General features: G+C 46.8%; 1 protein-coding gene across 1 annotated transcript in view; it reads right to left on the bottom strand.

The window, feature by feature from the left end:
• Positions 1-7,822: 7,822 nt before the first annotated feature.
• LOC311144758 (protein phosphatase Slingshot homolog 1-like) overlaps positions 7,823-19,971 on the bottom strand; it is a gene marked incomplete at its 5' end in the record, with an annotated part of 59,282 nt that continues 47,133 nt past the window's right edge. Inside the window, 13 exons of the mRNA XM_084180859.1 lie at positions 7,823-9,045; positions 9,202-9,919; positions 10,179-10,379; positions 10,830-10,976; positions 11,216-11,262; positions 11,650-11,778; positions 12,035-12,128; positions 13,450-13,644; positions 14,020-14,085; positions 14,588-14,656; positions 14,830-14,951; positions 15,446-15,510; positions 17,712-17,812. Of these exons, the coding sequence (XP_084036985.1) occupies positions 7,930-9,045; positions 9,202-9,919; positions 10,179-10,379; positions 10,830-10,976; positions 11,216-11,262; positions 11,650-11,778; positions 12,035-12,128; positions 13,450-13,644; positions 14,020-14,085; positions 14,588-14,656; positions 14,830-14,951; positions 15,446-15,510; positions 17,712-17,812 (3,070 nt within the window). The 3' untranslated portion in view covers positions 7,823-7,929. The remainder of the gene's footprint in view (positions 9,046-9,201; positions 9,920-10,178; positions 10,380-10,829; positions 10,977-11,215; positions 11,263-11,649; positions 11,779-12,034; positions 12,129-13,449; positions 13,645-14,019; positions 14,086-14,587; positions 14,657-14,829; positions 14,952-15,445; positions 15,511-17,711; positions 17,813-19,971) is intronic.

The raw sequence follows: 19,971 nt of genomic DNA on the forward strand, positions 1-19,971 counted from the left end.
CTTCTCGGTCAGGCAGCGCACTGTACGACCGATACATGGGTGACCAGAGGAGGGTGAAGTGTGTGCCCAGTAGATCAGACGATCACGGATAAGCGCAGGCACGTACTGCAGCCCAGCTGGACACTGCGGTGGAGATGGATCTGTGCGTAATGCCTGTGCTATATCAGTGTCCATCGCCCATACTACCGGCGCCACAATGCAGGAGTCTGGCAGTATGGGGGTATTGTCTCTGGGCCTCTTCTCTGTATCATACAGCCGGGACAGTGAGTCTGCCTTCACGTTCTTCGTACCCGGAATGAATGACAGTGTAAAATCAAACCGGGTGAAGAATAGGGCCCACCTGGCTTGGCGAGGGTTCAGTCTCCTCGCTGCCCGGATGTACTCCAGGTTACGGTGGTCCGTCCAGACGAGGAATGGGTGTTTTGTCCCCTCGAGCCAATGTCTCCACACTGTCAGAGCTCAGACAACAGCCAACAGCTCCCGATCACCAATGGCGTAGTTCTGCTCGGCCAGGCTGAGCTTCTTTGAGAAGAACGCACAGGGGCGGAGCTTGGGTGGCGTGCCCGAGCGTTGAGACAGGACTGCTCCCATCCCAACCTCGGACGCATCCACCTCCACTACGAACGGTAGTGATGGATCGGGGTGGGCCAGTACCGGGGACGAGGTGAACAGTTCCCTCAGGTTACTGAAGGCCATGTCAGCCTCAGCAGACCAGCGGAGCCGGGACGGCCCACCCTTCAACAGAGATGTAATGGGAGGTTACATCCAGATAAACCTCCGATAATAGATTGCGAAGCCAAGGAAGCGCTGCACCTCCTTTACCGTGGTTGGAGTTGGCCAATTACGCACGGCTGCAATGCGGTCGCCCTCCATCTCCACACCTGTGGTAGAAATGCAGTATCCGAGGAAGGAGATGGACTGCTGGAAAAACCTACACTTTTCTGCCTTAGCATAAAGGTAATTTTCCAACAGTCGGGCCAGTACTTTGCGAACCAGGGACACATGCTCGGCGCGCGTAGCGGAATCCACCAAGATGTCGTTGATGTAGACCACTACACCGCGACCAAGCATGTCCCGAAACACCTAATTCACAAAGAACTGGAAGACTGAGGGAGCATTCATCAAACCATAGGGCATCACCAGGTATTCATAATGCCCCGTGGTTGTGCTGAATGCTGTCTTCCACTCATCTCCCTCTCGGATATGCACCAGGTTGTACGCACTCCTGAGATCTAATTTAGTGAAGAAGCGCGCTCCATGCAATGACTCAGCCACTGACGGAATGAGGGGGAGAGGATAACTAAATCTAATCGTCTCCTTGTTCAGTGGTCGACAGTCAATACACGGGCGCAGACCGCCGTCTTTCTTCTTCACAAAAAATAAACTCGAGGAGGCGGGTAAAGTGGAGGGACGTATGTACCCCTGGCGCAGGGACTAGGTGACGTATGTCTCCATAGCCTCCATCTCCGCCTGCGACAGGGGACACACATGACTCCTGGTAGGTACAGCGTCTACCCGAAGGTTTATTGCGCAATCCCCCGCCCGATGAGGTGGTAATTTAGTCGCTTTATTTTTAGAGAAGACTTGTGCCAGATCATGGTATTCGGGGGGAATGCGCACGGTGGAGGCACCGTCTGGACATTCCACCATCGTTGCACCAACGGAAACACCCATACACCTACCCTGACACTCTCGCGACCACCCCGTGAGAACCCTCTGCGGGCATGAGAAAGTGGGGTTGTGGAGTGCTAGCCATGGAATACCTAACACCACAGGGAAAGCAGGAGATTCAATGATGGAAAAAGTGACCTGCTCACAATGCATCTCCTGTGTGATCATGGTGACTGGTACCGTGACATCATTTATCAACACGGACGCTAATGGTCGACTATCAAGTGCTCTGATGGGGCGTGGACTGGATAGGGGAACTAATGAAATGCCCTGGCGGCGTGCGAAAGTTTTGTCCATAAAGTTCCCAGCTGCGCCTGAATCGACTAGCGCCTTACACTGGGGAACTCTCATCACCCCAGGTATAGTACAGTGCTCAGCAGAGGGCTCTGAACAAGAGTGGGTGCTCAATACCTGGGGTGATGCGAGAGTGCCCTGCCGGCCACCTCCTGACCCAAAAGAGTGCTGACGACAACGTGTGGTGGAATGTCCCTTTGTGCCATCCGAGTGGCACTGGCGCGGTCGTCCTCCACTCTCTCGGTGCACGGTACCACCCAGCTCCATGAGCTCTGGATCCGCGTCGGTCGGGGCAGGAACAGGCACACCTCCTCCAGGACGTCCTCTGGTTGCCAGCAGGTTATCCAGACGAATGGCCACGTCCACCAGTTCGGTAAAAGACAAACTGGTGTCGCGGCAGGCTAGCTTCCGTCGGCCGTCCTCCCGTAGATGGCACCGGAACTGGTTGATCAGGGCCCGCTCGTTCCACCCAGACCCTGCTGCCAGGATCCAGAACTCCAGCGCAAACTCCTGTACTGTCCTCGTCCCCTGCCTCAAGTGGACCAGCTGCTCACCCGCCTCTCGACCCTCGGGCGGGTGATCGAAAACCGCCCAAAATAGGCGGACGAACTCCCTGTAGTCCTCCAACGCGGCTCCTCCTTCTCTCCAAACCGGCGTTGGCCCACTCCAGGGCTTTCCCAGAGAGGCAGGAAATGAGGACGGACACCTGCTCTCGATCTGATGGCGCCGGCCTGACACTGGAGCAGTACAGCTCCAGTTGGAGAAGGAATCCCTGACATAGAGCCGGCGTCCCATCAAACGCCCAAGGTCAGGATATCTGGATCCCTCCGGATGCTGTGATGTAGGTGGCTGGATCCGGTTGGCCAGCTGGTCTCGACAGATCGGTATCTCTTCTCTCCAGGCGTTGGGCGACCTGAAAAACCTGATCCATCGCTTCCCCCAAGCTGGCCAGCATCGTGGAATGCTCCTGGACCCTTGCCATGATTCCAGGTGTGCGCTCTTCTCCCGCTGACTCCATAGCTGGTGAGTGATTCTGTGATGAGGTGTGATTGACGGAGTCAGGCGCAGGAGGTAAAACACAGAAATCAAGAGTTTATTCAGTGTACAATAATGTAGCGCATATAGCGACAGAACGAAACTAGCACAAGGGAAAATCAACCTTGGCTGCATACAAGAAAAGAGTAGCTCAACCGAGCTACCTACTCTCACAACGAACAATCACTCAAAGGACAAGGGGGCAGAGGGAACACTTATACACAGACTAATGAGGGAATGAGTCAATTGCCACTGAAAAATAGGTGTTTGACTAATATTTTAGTCACTATTTTTGTTGACGAAATTAACACTGTCCTACTGACATAGCCTAGGGAGAAGCATGTTTTAACTTAAAGACTTTCACATAACAGTGCAGCAACGCAAGAATGGCTCCACCCCCCTCCTCCTCCACACACATGCCATTTTATGAAGAACAGTCCATCATTATTCACACACACTGCCATAAAGACCAGGAGGAACCAGAGCCGGCACCAGAAAGTGCTTAATTGATGTCATGCAAACTGGGCCGCCAGTCTAACGTTACATAATGTCTGTTATAACGCAACTCTCCTGCCAAGGTATACAGATTGGGGCATTATGATGCAAGTCAATCGTGCAGTCTTGACCCAAGCACTTAGCGATATTTAGCAACGTCAACCCCTCCCTTCTATGAAATATTTCATCACTCACAGTGGGCCTGTAGCAATCAGAGCACCGTCTTGTGTCACTGCGAGGATTTATTACAACATCTCCCTTTGTGACTTCATGTTCAATGTCAGGAGAATTGCAATATATTGTAAGGCAGTGATTGTGAAACCACATGCCTCCGCTCCCTGCTGCGTAACTGTGTGTCTGAATTAGCAGATCAAAGGCTATGGGTGTGGATAATTTTTTTTCAAAAGACCAACAGTAATAGTTTTGAGTTATGACATGGTTTTCAAAAGCCACATGTTTTCAATTTTTGAGAATAAAACAAAACATACTTCTGTGATAGCATGAAAAAAACGTTTATTTTCATAAACACACAGTACATTTTAACAAATGTAAAAAAGTGCAATATGCATTCAAACTACAGCAAATGTACAGTACCAAAAATCACTGCATACTTAAATATAAAAAAAATTATGGTAACAAAAAACAGTGAGAGCAATCTATCGCTGTGATCTTTGTCAAATTGGTTTGACTTTATGCCTATAAGAAGCTTCATAAACCATTAGTGATATGAACACTCATCTATCGGTATGACACTATGTGAGTATGCGGATGATCCTACGGTCTCTCTCTTCTGTTTCTCCAAAAGGTGCAATACATAAGATGTAACAGATCACAGACGCAAATAAAAGATTGACATAATCATGATTCTCATTTTGTATCTTAAACAGCTTCAATGCTGTCTATTTAGTGACAACACCCATAGATATAACTTTGATGTTCTCCCACATTTCAAAGAGCACTAACAAGTTTGGAATCAAAACCCCATCTTGGCAACCCTGATGGACATGTGAATGTGATAAGAAAGATGATTTTATTTTATTTTCCCCCTCCAAATCAAAGAAGGTTAAAAAAGGAACACCAGGCTTCAGATTCCTGTTTCACCCCTTGGTCTATCGCTAGAAAAAACAACAATGAAAAAACTGAATAGAAATGCAGGGCCACTGTTCGACTAACTAAAGAGGAAGGGAAGCCTCGTCAGTGTCCCACTCCCATCATGTATCAACCCTACCATCCAAATCCTCTGCAATACTGGCTGCACCACACACACACACACACAACAGCCACACAGCTCTATGCCTCTGGTCTCACGGCTAAGGCACTACTGTGTGTCCATAAATCAAACCTAAATGGAGGTGGACTAACGGCTCACACACTCATATAGCACTAATAACCTCCAGTCGCACTGTGTGCAGCATCAGACACAAAATGGCAACCTAGATGGGGTTAAGGGGCACCACAGTGAACAACACACCCCACAACACAGATTGCCACACACATTTTAAACGTAGTGCATATTACATGATGCACACACCATAGGACAGCCCTGCTGTCCAGAGATGTTGGCCTTGCACCTGGGAAGCACATCCATCGCTCTGCTCTCTAGATCTAGTGTGCAGCAAGAAAGAACAACAGCAACTAAACCCTTATCCTGTAATGGAAGCAGCAAAGGTGTAAACTGGGGAGAAACATGACAGAGCCATCTCTACAGTACAGCGGTCCTGTATACAGTATGTGCACATCACATCAGTGTTTCTGTGTGCCACACCAAATACATCATTTTATACAGTATCATGGTAGCCATGTCTTTTGACGTACAATGACAGAGGCAGAGGCAATGTGCCAACTCATTTAACACTTTCTTTGAGGTCAAGATTTTTGTGATAAGTGGCTGTTCGGGTTATGCCCAATAGAACCAAAACCTTTTCAAAAATAAAACTAAAAACAGGCAACTGACACGTCATTTCGATAAAATAGCATATGTACATACATACACAAACACACAGCATAAGTGATTAAAACTGGAAGGACACTGCTTGCAGTAAAACAGTGTGTCCGCACAGGAACTGGAGTCATTGGGAAGAACTAAGTCTGTGCTCGCCATATTAACAGACACATACATACAGTACTATACAGCAGTATATTCTATAACGTCATTGACTACTGTAAATACATATTTACATACAGTAAATACGTAATGTGCTCTCATACGTGGGAGAAATGCATGTGCAATATGAACCTATTAAAAATGTATTTTCACTTCTCTCATAAATAGTTCACAGTAACCATGTAATCACTCATGCACAAACATACACAAATACTGAACTTAAAAAATCATTTCAAAAGCAAATATTTGACTGCAACATTTTTGTTGAAAAAAAAAAACAGAATAAAAAAATCTATGGCAAAGTAGCAAGATGTTGCATTATGAATTTGTACTATTTTCAATTCAATTTCAGGGCAGCAGTACTGACACAGGGAGAGAAAGAACAAGGATGGAAGTGGAATGACATCATGGATGTTGAGGGCTCATGCATAAGGAATGGTGTGACCATCCAGAGTCCCACAGAGGAAAGATCAGAGAGAAGCTGTCTCTGGAACCTAAAGAAGACTTTGTACGACTCCCAATGCAACTGCTCACAAATTTGATTCTGCAGCGCAACTCAGTTCAAAGACCAAGTCTCAGATGCAATAAAGGACATGATTACAGACAAGCGTGGATCAAAAAGCAGTTAGAGGGAGAGAATCCTGTGAGTTCTCTGCTCAACTTATAAAACGGACACAGAGCAGTTTGAATAAGATTAGCATTCAGTGTAGCCAGCAGTTATCCAGAAGCAAAGCAAAATCGCAAGAGGGTTCTGATAGGGGACTCCGGTCTCACACTGGTAAACCAGGGCCTAGACTCAGGCTAATGGGAAGGGAGGGCAGTGAGGAGCTGCAAGATGGCTTTCTCAGCCCCATTGGCTATGTCATCATATCTTTCCCACTGTACTGTTGCTGAATCTCAGGTGAGGTTTGGCTGTGTGTCCAGTCATGGGAGGCTCAGCAGACTTAAGATTATAAACTAGACAACTATGGACTACCCTTCATACAACATACAGCCCATACAGATCCGATACAGCATGTGAACTTCTCACCTGACAGGAGCGGGGTCTGTAAAACTACTTAAACAAAATTAAAAGCACCACATCACTGTGGTGTCACAGAGGTAGAATGGTCCCAGAAGACTCTTGGAATGATATCTAGACGTTCTGCCACAGGTAAAGGTTGGAAGCTTGGAGGACATTATAGCATGAAATCGAAGGAGGAATTACTTTTGTTACAGAAGTGGAATCATACTGCAGTACTTGCAGGGAGGGCTAGTGTCTTTTTGTTTTGAATTTGATTATTTTGGGATCTGAATTGTTAGAAAATTATTTGTGACATCTATTTGGCTCATCCCAAAATAATCAGTTTGATTAACTTTTTTATTCAAATCCCAAAATACAAAGCAGGCTCAGAAGCAGAGGTGCTGGATTCTATGCTTGTATAATTTAAAATACATTTCTAATATCACATCGTTAGTAACAACCTACAACTTGTCACATACATTTGATCCATCACATGACAGCAATTGTTCTCCAAATAACATACTGCACGCTGAATGAATGGTGCTTTGTGTTATAACAAGTTTATGGTCTCTGTAAGTCTCCTATTGCTCTATGTAAAAAGGTTTACTGAAGCTAAGATAGATGAGCAGTGATAAATACAGCATGGGCAACTACACCCTCTTCTCCCCTTTGTTTCAGCACATGGTGAAACTTCGGCAGATCTATCCCCAATGACAGAGCAAAATCAATATAATCTGATTATCAACTCTGACTAAGACAGCAACTAAGCCAATGAACACAATTTGTACCATTAACCAACGGTAAAGCAAACAGAAAATTTAATGATAAGTCTATGTGATCTCCACTGCGTGTGGAAGGCAGGGTATACATATGATGGTGATGATGATGAGGAATATGGTGGTATTGATAATAATGATGAATATGGTGGTGGTGATAATGATGAAGCTGTAACTCTGATCTCTGGACAGCTAGAAAAGCAGAGGACCAGGAATGAAAATAGCTTTTTAAAGTCCTGATGGAGACCAGGTATTCTGTACGAGGTTCATCTTTGCACACACATTCATTGAGCTCCATGCAAGAACAGCCTTTAACCAAAATACCATCTGGATTATGGTATAATATTTGGATTCTGTTTATTTTTTCTTAAATATGATATATTAATATAAATTTATATTATTCAAATGTTTATTTATACATGTATAATTCTATATACACACATTTGTTTTTTAAGACTATCCCTCTCCCCTCTCCAAAATCTGTGTTACCCTCTCCAGCTCAGAGTGGGAGATGGAGGGATGGTTGGAGGAATGTCCCTCCATCCTTCCTGTCAGCTCCTGCCCCCCCTGGGCAGTGCTCTCTCTGGGCTGGGCTGGTTCCTGTGTGCTCTGGGCTGGGTGGAGGTAGAGGTAGAGGTGGAGGTGGAGGGGCACTCCCATTCTAGGCCTGGCTCTGGGGAAAGAGAGTGGAGCAGGAGGGTGCCTGCATCCGAGGAGCAGACAGAGCACAGGTCTTCAGAGGAGAAGTTGAGGCTGCCCAGCTTGGCCAGTGAGTTGGAGCGTTTGAGGCTTGAGGGCACGGTGAGGCCGGCCAGCCGCATGCGGGTCTCGATCTCCTGAGCCCTCTGGCGCACCAGGCCGGGTTTGCCCCTCACACTGCGGATGCTGTCACTGCTGGAGCTACGTGTCAGCGTGGAGCTGTGGGAGGAGGAGGTGGGCTTCAGCACCTCAGATCTCACTGCACCCAGATTGGTCTCATTAGGAAGAGGAACCACCAGCAGCTCTAGGCATACTGGGCATGGTGTGGAGGACTTGGGGAAGTCTCCTGGGAAGGCTGAGAACTTCCCCTCCACAGGACGGGGGCCCTCTCTGGCCCCTGGAGACTCCAGGGGATGAAGCCCCTCCAGGGACAGACCTGACAGCCTCTCCAGCCTTTCTGCCCTCCGGCGGACCAGCCCTGACCTTTGTAGATGCACTAGAGTCTCTTGCTGCTGTGCCACACAGCAGGCCACCACCGGCCTCTCCTCCTCCAGACTCAGCCCCAGCAGCTCTGGGACAGGGAGAGGCTCAGAGACCCCTAAAAGCTTCCCTTCCTCACCCTCACCCTCCAGAATATCAGCCCTGTTCTCAGATGTCAGAGAGCAGGGGGAGTCCTGGGCATCAGGTAGAGGTGTAGAGGGCGGGGCAGCACAGTTGGCACAGTCACACAGAGGGCCACAGGGGTTCAGCAGGCTGGGGGAACAGGGTGTGTCGGGGGAGGTGGGTGGGAGAGGGAGCGTGGAACTGGGGACCTCCACAGAGACACTTGGCACACTGGGGAGGGGTGTGGGGTTAAGGCAGAGATCGGCGTCCTGGATCAGTGAATACACTCCATGGCTGGGCTTTTCATCTGATCGAGAGAGGGCTGAAGGCTTGACTGGATGAGCAGGTTTGGAAGGAGCAGTGTCCTAAACAGAGGGGAAACAAAAAGTCAGAAACAAAGAATAACCATTACTCTTTACTAGTTTAGTTATCTATTTACCATGAGCTACTACATATACATATGAATTGGTTGTATATTACATAGACAGAAGACACCATAATGAAAACCGCTCCACACTTACATTGAGTCTGGACAGGGTATTAAAGTGGTTGTTATTGTTGGAGTTCTGGTTCAAGGTTACCAGGTCCAGCCCATTGCCCTCCTTCTCTCTCTCCTCTTCCTGAACCATCTCCACCTCTCCTTCCCCATCCCCTCGTCCTGGACTCCCCCCTCTTCCTCCTGGCTGTGCTAGTGCCTCCATCTCTGCCTCCTCTTTCTGCGCCTCCTCCTCATCCTCCTCCTCCACAGTGCTGAACTCCAGACGCAGGCGCAGCTCCTCCAGGGGCTCTGGTCCTCGGCAGCAAGTCTGGGCCGCTGTCCCCTCCCCAGCCAGACCAAAGTGGGGCAGCGGCAGGCCTTCTCGCCCCCCAAAGGCCTCGTCATCCAGCAGGGCATCCCGCTCCACGTCCTCTATCTCTATGAAGACCCGCTCCATGTCCAGGAGGGGCGGAGCGCGCACCGGCGTGGAGGGGTCACTGTCCAGGGCCGAGTCAGACAGCCTGCGAAAGTAGTAGTTGTTGTAGGCGGGGTCCACTTCCAGACTGATCATCCTGCAAGGGGAGGGGGGACGTGCCGCCCCCTTCTCCCCCAGAGCCTCCTCACAGCAGGGGGACATCCCCGGCTCAGGGGTCCGATTATCTGGGTCCTCCCTCCCACAGCACTGGGCCTGCTGGCCCTCAGGGAGGTCGCATTCTGGGTCGGGACGGTTGGGACGCCACAGCTTGTTGTGACGCTGCTTACTGGAAGTGGACAAAAAGGGGGTAAGGAGGAGCATGGGAGAAGTACTAAGATAATACACATAACATACAGTTATGAAAATGTATCCACTCACTAACTGTAAGTCGCTCTGGATAAGAGCGTCTGCTAAATGACTAAAATGTAAAATGTAATACAGCAAAATCTATAACCTAAGGCAGTATTCCAGTGCTTAGATCCCTTGTTGGGCTTCCCTAGATGATCTGGGCTATGGTAATTACAGAGGGTGTAGTGTGACTGTACCTGGCGTCCAGGATGCCTTCGTACTCAGCCAGCTGTCTCATGAAGCCTGCGTTGGGCCGTGTGATGCTTCTCTTCTGCTTGACAAAGTCGTAGGCCTTCTCCAGCGACCAACCATACTCCTTCATGGCGTAGGCAATAACGGTGGAGGCCGAGCGGCTGACGCCCATCTTACAGTGGACCAGACACTTGGAGTGGTTCTTCCTGGTAGGGTTAACACAACATGAATGCAGAGTAGTTAAGAGAATCAGACTAGAATAATCTGCCAGTTCTGTCACTGAGACAAATATTCTGTCTGAGGCAGAGATAATGACAGCCTTTGGGTTGCTAGTGGTAACCATCTTCAGCTCCCTTCTCTGGGACAACGTGGTCACAGACAGTGCCACACTGCCTCGTGTCACTTTAATTACACCCCAGTCAAATCACTCACAGTTCTCTGGAAGCTACTATTACTGTACCTCAAGTGAAAGCAGCAGGAAGATACATTTCCTACCATCGTGGTTCTGACCAAGAGCCACCTATCTACATGCATGAATAAAAATAGGATTTCACAGGTGTGTGTAATGGTAAAGAATAGCTTGTTTTATCAGCTCTGTTACTCACAATCTCTGTCCTTCCCTCACTCTTACCTGTTTCAAGGCTAACAGGACTTACTTTGCTTTAACGATGAAGTTGTAGGTCTCATTCCAGTGGGCCAGCAGGTCTGTAGTCTCTTCGTCATAGACCCGTATGTTGTGGTAGGAGAATGTTCCTGGGAAGAAGTTATCTATCTCCCTGGTGACGTTGAGGATATAGCCCACCCTGGTGAGGAGATGGTTATTGGATGAAGACAGACAGACACTATCCCATAATATTCTGACTCACACCAATGACGAATCTGTTTTATAGAGTAGGGTTTTATCATGACAACCAATCTTATTCATTCAACCTTTGTGCCTAAAAAAAAAAAATAGTCCATTAAAGCGTTGGAGACATGAGCCAATAAATAATTATTTGTATGGAATTTAAATGTTTGGAAGCTAGCAAAATGATCCATTTACCCAGTGTCCTGAAGCTCCTCCAGATTGGAGGCATTCCATTCAGATCCCTGCAGACAAATGTGGAAAAATGTTAGACAGACTGAACATATTACAGTTATGACATTTACAGTGATGGCTGTCCAAATGTTGCTCTTCCAGAGTACTTCTCTGCTAGCAGTATCAGCCAAATATCATGGCTTCAGTAGGCCAAATCTCACGGAGACAAATAGATCATCCTATCTCAGCCAATGAGAAAAACTCGGAAATGTACTCGATCAATCAGATTAAGCAGAGTTTGAGTAGCCCGATTGCCAGTCTGTTTGTGCTTCTTGTCCCTCGTTGTCATGCCAATGATAACAACAGAGTTTGCAAGAACACAAACAGATCTGGGAACAGGCCAGGGTTTGAGCATTGCCAAGCAGTTCTGGATGGGGAAATGTTGCCAGGTGACTAACCAGGTAGAGGTGGTCAAAGATGAGTGCTGCCTTGTCCATCTGGCCCAGGATCAGCAGCATCTCATTGTCAATGAACTCCTTGTACTGCATCAGGTTACAGCTCATATGCTGCTCCAGCTCCGTTCGGATCTGAGGGGACAGCACAGTCATCAACTTCCAACCATTTTATATTCAACCCTTTCTCCTTGTAATGTTACTGATTACGGTATCAAATAATGTCAGACCGAAATTGACTGAAGACTACACTTTAAGGCTGTAATAAAAATATATTTGTTTTTAATACTGCATCCCAAATGGCACCCTATTCAGTGGGCCCTGGTCAAAAGTAGCGCACTATAAAGGGATGGCACGCAGTTAATGTGTGCATTTAGTTCACTCTGTTCACCTGTTTAGAGGTGACGTTCTCCAGATCCTGGAACATCATGATGCTTCGGAGTTTGGCTTTGATAAGGCACTCGGTCCGCTCCCTCTCTGTGGGCCTGCATCAGCAGAGACAAACACACAGAGGTTTCATCAGCACACTACTCTACTCTCAGTCAAAGGGTCAGTCAGAACCAGCAGCCATCCAACACCATCAAACGTTTCATATACACTATATATACAAAAGTATGTGGACACCCCTTCAAATTAGTGGATTCAGCTATTTCAGCCACACCCGTTACTGACAGGTGTATAAAATCGAGCACACAGCCATGCAATCTCCATAGACAAACATTGGCAGTAGAATGGCCTTACTGAAGAGCTCAGTGACTTTCAATGTGGCACTGTCATAGGATGCCACCTTTCCAACAAGTCAATTTGTCCAATTTCTGCCCTGCTAGAGCTGCCCCGGTCAACTGTAAGTGCTGTTATTGTGAAGTGGAAACGTCTAGGAGCAACAACGGCTCAGCCATGAAGTGGTAGGCCACACACAGAACGGGACCGCCGAGTGCTGAAGCGCGTAAAAATCGTCTGTCCTCGTTTGCAACACTCACTACCGAGTTCCAAACTGCCTCTGGAAGCAACATCAGCACAATAACTTTTCTTTGGGAGCTTCATGAAATGGGTTTCCATGGCCAAGCAGCCGCACACAAGCCTAAGATCACCATTCGCAATACCAAGCGTTGGCTGGAGTGGTGTAAAGCTCGCCGCCATTGGACTCTGGAGCAGTGGAAACGCGTTCTCTCACACTTCACCATCTGGCAGTCCGACGGACTAATCTGGGTTTGGCGGATGCCAGGAGAACGCTACCTGCCTCAATGCATAATGTCAACTGTAAAGTTTGGTGGAGGAATAATGGTCTGGGGCTGTTTTTCATGGTTCGGGCTAGGCCCCTTAGTTCCAGTGAAGGGAAGTCTTAACGCTACAGCATACAATGACATTGTAGTGCTTCTGTGCTTCCAACTTTGTGGCAACAGTTTGGGTAAGGCCCTTTCCTGTTTCAGCATGACAATGCCCCTGTGCACAAAGCGAGGTCCATACAGAAAAGGTTTGTCGAGATCGGTGTGGAAGAACTAGACTGGCCTGCACAGAGCCCTGACCTCAACCCCATCGAACACCTTTGGGATGAATTGGAATGCCGACTGTGAGCCAGGCCTAATCGGCCAACATCAGTGCCCGACCTCAATAATGCTTGTGGCTGAATGGAAGCAAGTCCCCGCAGCAATGTTCCAAGGTCTAGTGGAAAACCTTCCCAGAAGATTGGAGGCTGTTATAGCAGAAAAGGGGGACCAACTCCATATTAATGCCAATAATTTTAGAATGAGATGTTTGACGAGGAGGTAGTTATTTCATATTCATTGGCAATTTCTGTTGACTCACTTGTCGACAAACATGGTGGGGGAGTCAGGCCTCAAGGTCTCCAGGTCTCTCATGGCGTTCCACTCGTTGATGCAGCTCTGCTCCGAGGCGATGCAGCCCTCATAAAAGCCCATCCAGGTAAGGGCCATGCCCCCGGGGAAGTAGTTGTACCTGCGGGACACCTCACACACCTTGTGGAGGATCTGTAGAGCCGACCTGGGACAAGGGTTAGAAAGAGACACTGGTCAGAGTTGGTCAATTTATCTTTAATCAACCATCATTGTTAATCTGGGAGAAATGTGGTGAAGTGTTTTCTACCTATAAGCTTTTAATGTGTATTGAGCTGATTCACATGAATGAATGGCATGCATTTTAAGCTGGGTATCTGTAAAGCACTTTGTGACAACTAAAATACATTTGATTGATTGTTGCATGCACCTGCATCTCTACACCACTAGGTGGCAAAGTGAGTCAGTATGGAAATGCCTCAACAGTGTGTTCTGTTATGAAGTCAGCAGCTAATTCATTGATGTGGGATTGCTTCATTAACAACAATGTATTAAGCAGTCATTCCTAGGGTTGTCTACTCACCACATGGCCTGTACAGACACAGGTTTGAAGACATGATTCCGGCTCACTGTGTTCACACTGAAACCCCTGAAGGAGACAAGACAGGCGATGACTCTCCCCTGATCACACACTGATTAACACCCAGTAACCACTACTACAACATAACTGGTTCTATCAAAACACAAGTGGAGGTCAAAGTCATTTTAGTACATTAGGCTGTGTGAAAGGAGAAGATGATATGTGTGCTGAGCTCAGTATCCTTTTCTGTACCGGTATTCAAGTTATAGTGCCTCCTGTAGCTCAGTTGGTAGAGCATGGCGCTTGCAACGCCAGGGTTGTTGGTAGAGCATGGCGCTTGCAACGCCAGGGTTGTGGGTTCGATTCCCACGGGGGGCCAGTATGAAAAATGTATGCACTCACTAACTGTAAGTCGCTCTGGATAAGAGCGTCTGCTAAATTACTGAAATGTAAATGTATTACAGTTTTAACCAAAGAGCTGTTTCTCCCCTGAATGGCCAGCAGGGGGCTGCTGTCTGACTGATGGGACACAGATATAGAATACTTGTATCTCTATGGGGGACTCACTCACCCATCGCCATCCAGATGGATCTTGGTGTCACTCCACAGAGGTAGCACCATGCCAACGGAGCAGCTTTTGCTGGGAACAACACACAGACACGTTCCCAGCAGATCAACACAACATCTGGTTTTACGTTCCAAAACAACTTCAAATGGAGATACTGCTACATCAAGGGTCTAACATCTGCATCAATGATGACCATAGCAAGTGAGGAGGCCCAAACACGCGAGCTGGCCCAGACCCATACACACCTGTCCTTGTTGCTGAAGTCTATTCCTAGCAGGATGTTCTCCTCTGTGTCCTGTCGTCCGCTGGTGTACACCACCACCATGTAGCGCACTCTGTCTGACCAGGCACTCTCCAACCGCACTGCCTGTTCCAGAGGACATGACAGGTTCATCAATTATTTCACAAACAACTAGGCTGCTACATGTCCATCCACCTCTCCCAACATGTCAATCTGCTAAGGTAATACAAATTGACTCTGAACATTGATGGTACACACAGACTGACCCTGGGCAAATGAGCCTAACACCCATACAGTCCAACCATTACACACACACACGTACATTCCAATCCTCTAAAGCAATTTCTATCATTCAAAAACAGTTTGTAAATACATGGGAGGCATCATTCCAATGGAGTGTGAGAACATAGTGGTAGGTAACATAAACTAACTCTCCATTTCACAGAAACCATGGAAACACTTGGTAATGCTCTCCTGTGCGCGCTCAAACATGTTCTCATGAGCTAATAATTACAGTGAGCAAACATGTCTTAAGTACACAATAAAAAGTATTCAGGCAGGTTGCCTATGTCATGGTGCCAGGTGGTTAGTCACTGCACGTGCGTGCGTGCGTCTCTTACCAGTTTGATTCGGTCCTCCGAGCGAAGAATGTTGATCATCACCTGCAGGTGCTGAGGTAAGTCTCCTGTTGAGAGAGAAGAACATAAAACATAAATACTAAACAACAACCATGACAACACCTGGTCGGTCAGTGTCATTATCAGATAGCATGGTTTTATGTGATTAGTCCTATAAAACAAATCTTGACATTTGAAACTGAACACTCATCATACTACATGACATCTTAAATGTACTCCATTGTTGAGTGATTGAGTAAGTGCAGGCACAATGGGCTAGTGTCATGCAACAAGCCAAAGACGCTTTCCTGCTTGTCATCTACAAATTGATCACCCACAACTCAGCCTCAGCTAACCATAAAACCACACCTAAAAACTGCTTCTGCCTTGTCATATTGGAATGTTTTGAGCCGATCATGCCAGACTAAATGCAAGTTCCCCTGAGGAAGTGGGGTGAGAGAAAGGTTACGTACCAAATAGCACCGCATTCCATATATAGTGCACTACATTTAACCAGAGCCCAATGGGCCCTGGTCAAAAGTAGTGCACTAAATAGGGCTTAGGGAGACATTTGGGACGCAGAGAGCCAAAGAGGGGGCTACTGGATAACAAGGGGTTAAATGACAAGCCTAACCACTGCAGTGATGATGAGTAGAGAGGGGCAGCCAAGTATGTGTCAGTCAAGGTGTTCCGACAACTGGCAAACAAACTATGTCCTCTCCTCCTGGGCAGCTTTAATTACAGCTGTCTGCGCCACGCTGGCTCTGGGCATGTTCCCCTGCTCCTCTGCTTCATGGTACGTTCAAACACATATTAAAGACACGTTCAGACATATATTCATTTACATGTATTAGTAGGTTAGTACTTTACTTTGCAACTGTTCTGGGTCAAAACAGCCAGGGGCTATTGGAGTTCTCCTCAGCTCAGCCAAGTTCAGATGCTCAGTCTTACTGTTAGATCTAGAAACAAATCTACTGAGACAAATGCTAATCTCTGTATTTGGTTTGGTTGAGGCCAAATTCAGTTGACATGCAGGCATCTTTCTTTATGTGCTGGCAGTTCTGCAAGTTTTTCACTAGGCAGTGTTTTCATTAGATATCTCCCGCCACTGTTACAGCTTTGACAAAATATTGTGGCCAGGCAAGATTGTGGCCAACAATGGTTATTTACTCAGACAGAAGGGACTGCACAGTGTGGATCAGAAATCAGTCAGCTCACAACCGGAGGGCACCGCTAAGTATTCTAACTACAATACGGCACAATGTTCACTAGCAGCGGGCTACAGGCCAATACGTTGCCCAAAGGCCAAGCTTTAGAGATTATCCTATTTGAAAACATTCTGTCCCACAGCAAAGACCCTAAATAAAACTGGCCAATGAATTTTCCACAGGCAGTACTTCCTCTATAAGAAACACATGACTGCATCCTCCAGTAACTCCCTACCAACGCAAACACTTCATGTGGGCTAGCAGCCAATCCTGAATGACCTGAAGTTTAGTCAATTCACTTGGTGACGCAAACCATTCCAAATTCCTATTGAATTCACTTAAACATGGGGAATGAGAAATGAATTGGACTCAAATTAGGAAATTAAAGGCTCAGAGTAAAACTTGAACAACAGTTAGTAAAGGGGAGAAAAAAATATCCATGGTTCTCTGTGATATTGAGAGTGCATGCTAAGCTCTCCCTAACAGCTGCAGGATCTTGTTTTTAACCAATTAAAACCTTTGCCTCAGAATCACACCTGAAATATCATCCTTAACATTATGGCTAAACACTAAAACCTCTTATACCCTTTTTATTCTAGGACCTATATATGGTATACCATATGGATTTCATGACGTTGAAGCTTTGAACAGACTCTCGGATACATGACTACAACATTGATGACTGCCAGAAGACAAACGCTCAGTGTCCTGCTTTGATTGATACGGAACACAAGTAGGCCTGCCACTGAACACTACCAGCAGCCACATAGCCTATTGTAGGCCTACTTAACCACTAATCTGCCTAAGCTACACACGTCTGGAACATGCTAATAATCAGCCAGACACCTCAACTCAAGTGCACTTATGTTTTCCAGGAGAACAGGTAGAAAGTAGAGACCCATCAGACTACACAACAAAGTACCAGACAAAACAACCACAACAACACTGTCTGTAAGATGGACAGAGTAATGAAGTCAAAAAGTCTGAGTCTTGGGACCATTTAGCCACTTTGAATGGCAGCTCATGTGGTCCTGTCCTGTGGTTGTGTGGTAGGTACTCACCTGCATGTTTGTGGTGGGGTTGTACTTTATGGCCCTGAGGACTGCTGCCCTGCTGCAGGAAGAGGGCGGCACCCTTCACCATGAAGAAACTCTCACTCAGGCTAGAAAAACAACAGATGGAGAGAGCCGTTAGAAACTGGATCATGCAACAATGTGGGCAGACTGAGCCACATGGTCACTCACAGTTCAGCACTGTGATATGTGAGTCAAACTGTTCTAATTCTATAACAGAATCATTGCACCTTCTACAGCCCTATGTTACAGAGAAAGTGAAGATAGGGAGAGAAGGTAAGTCGTACCTGGGACCAGACAGATAAGAGAAGCGTTTAATATAGGGCTTCAGGTCAGGAGGCCCAGACAAGCACCCAGTATTTCAGCCACTAAACCCAATTGTAAAAGTCCAGGAGTAAGCCAAGTTTAAGAGGGAGCCGGAGCCTCAACCTACAGCAGCTATGAATCAAGCTTATCTGGCCTTTTCCCCTGTCCTGCATAAGCTGCTGCATCCTGATGGGATCCGTCAGGTCTCTGGTGGCCCGGCCAAATGCAAAACAGACTGAATAATTAGCTGCAGTAGTTTGTAATGCATTCCTCTGAGCTACACACGCCATTTAAAAGTCTCACCTGTCTACGCTATTATGTCCAACCTCTCGTTGGGTTCCTGTGCATTCTGCAGGTGACATAACTAATATGGCATGGTGGTGGTGAAAGACAAAGTGAGGGCTGAAGCTGTTTTCTATGCTAGCTCCAATTATTCCCTTTCACTGTGCTTACAGAATGAGTCTCTCTCCAGGCTCGTAAATCCACCTGACAGCAGGGCGGAACACATACCCAATGTACCCTGTATGTGCAGTCTAGCAAACAGGCATGTCATTGGAAAGTACAGGTGTGATGAGAGCGACAGGAACAAAAACAGGAAAACTAGACAACACCAGAGCCGGCGCATGTTAAATTTCAGGTAAGACAATAACGTCATCCGAGCAACCCATGGCAAAAATTCTGGCTTAAAAGGGAGTTAAGCCTAAACATTCAGGGGTCACATATCTCAGCCCAGTAAGGGTCAAGAACCATCCCTGAGTCCTTCCACCACCCCCCTCCCCAATTGTCTGTCCCTGACTGGACTTCCTGTTTCCAGGCTAGAGGAGGAGGAGGCCTGGCCCAAGCATTCGATAACACCGAAACAGGCTCTGCTTTGTGCCCCCCACCCCCACCACAGAGACAGCGTTCCCCAGTGACGGGCCCATAGGAGTGGCCGGCCGCTAATCACAAGAGCTTTTGTTTCACTTTGGCTTGTTGTTTCTCTCCTCCCTGTTGGGTCATTCCACCCTCAAGAAAGAGGGTTTTGACACCCACCATCTCAGATTGTTCTGAAATCGTTTGTGTTGTTAGAAACAGATAGCATTAGCATTCCTGCAACATTATTTTGTTGAAATATAATTTGCTCTCTGAGGAATTCATCTAATTGATTGCACCCATATCGGCCATTTTAATTTATAGGATTCATATAATATTCAATAAATATAGTACCTAACAACCGATTTGGACCAAACTTTTATCAAACAATGAGTTAGACATGACGAACCCAAACAAATGGTCAAAAGCCACCCACGAATCCCCCACACCCCATGCCAATCCCACCCCAACAACGAGTATATAGTATCAGTTCTGACAAGTAGTATGGAGCAGCTGCGGCTCAGAGTATTGTTTCGGAGTATTGTTTCTTCATCCTATGTAATGTATTACCAGTGAATTTGGGGTTGTTTTTTCCCCCTGTTCAGAGAAATTAGTCATTGACATTGATAGGTTTATGTCCCATCCTAACAGGGGAAGAGAAAAAAATTAATCACAAAATTCACTGGGAATACATTACATAGGATGAAGAAACAATACTCCGAGCTGCAGCTCCATACTACTTGTCAGACATGGAAAACTGATACTATATACACTACCGTTCAAAAGTTTGGGGTCACTTAGAAATGTCCTTGTTTTCGAAAGAAAGGCACATTTTTTGTCCATTAAAATATCAAATTGATCAGAAATACAGTGTAGACATTGTTAATGTTGTAAATGGCTATTGTAGTTGGAAACGGCTGATTTTTACATCGGCGTACAAAGGCCCATTATCAGCAACCATTAGTCCTGTGTTCCAATGGCACATTGTGTTTGCTAATCCAAGTTTGTCATTTTAAAAGGCTAATTGATCATTAGAAAACCATTTTGCAATTCTGTTAGCACAGCTGAAAACTGTTGTGCTGATTAAAGA

Source organism: Coregonus lavaretus (assembly GCF_964263955.1).
Source record: "Coregonus lavaretus genome assembly, chromosome: 17".
NCBI lineage: Eukaryota > Metazoa > Chordata > Actinopteri > Salmoniformes > Salmonidae > Coregonus > Coregonus lavaretus.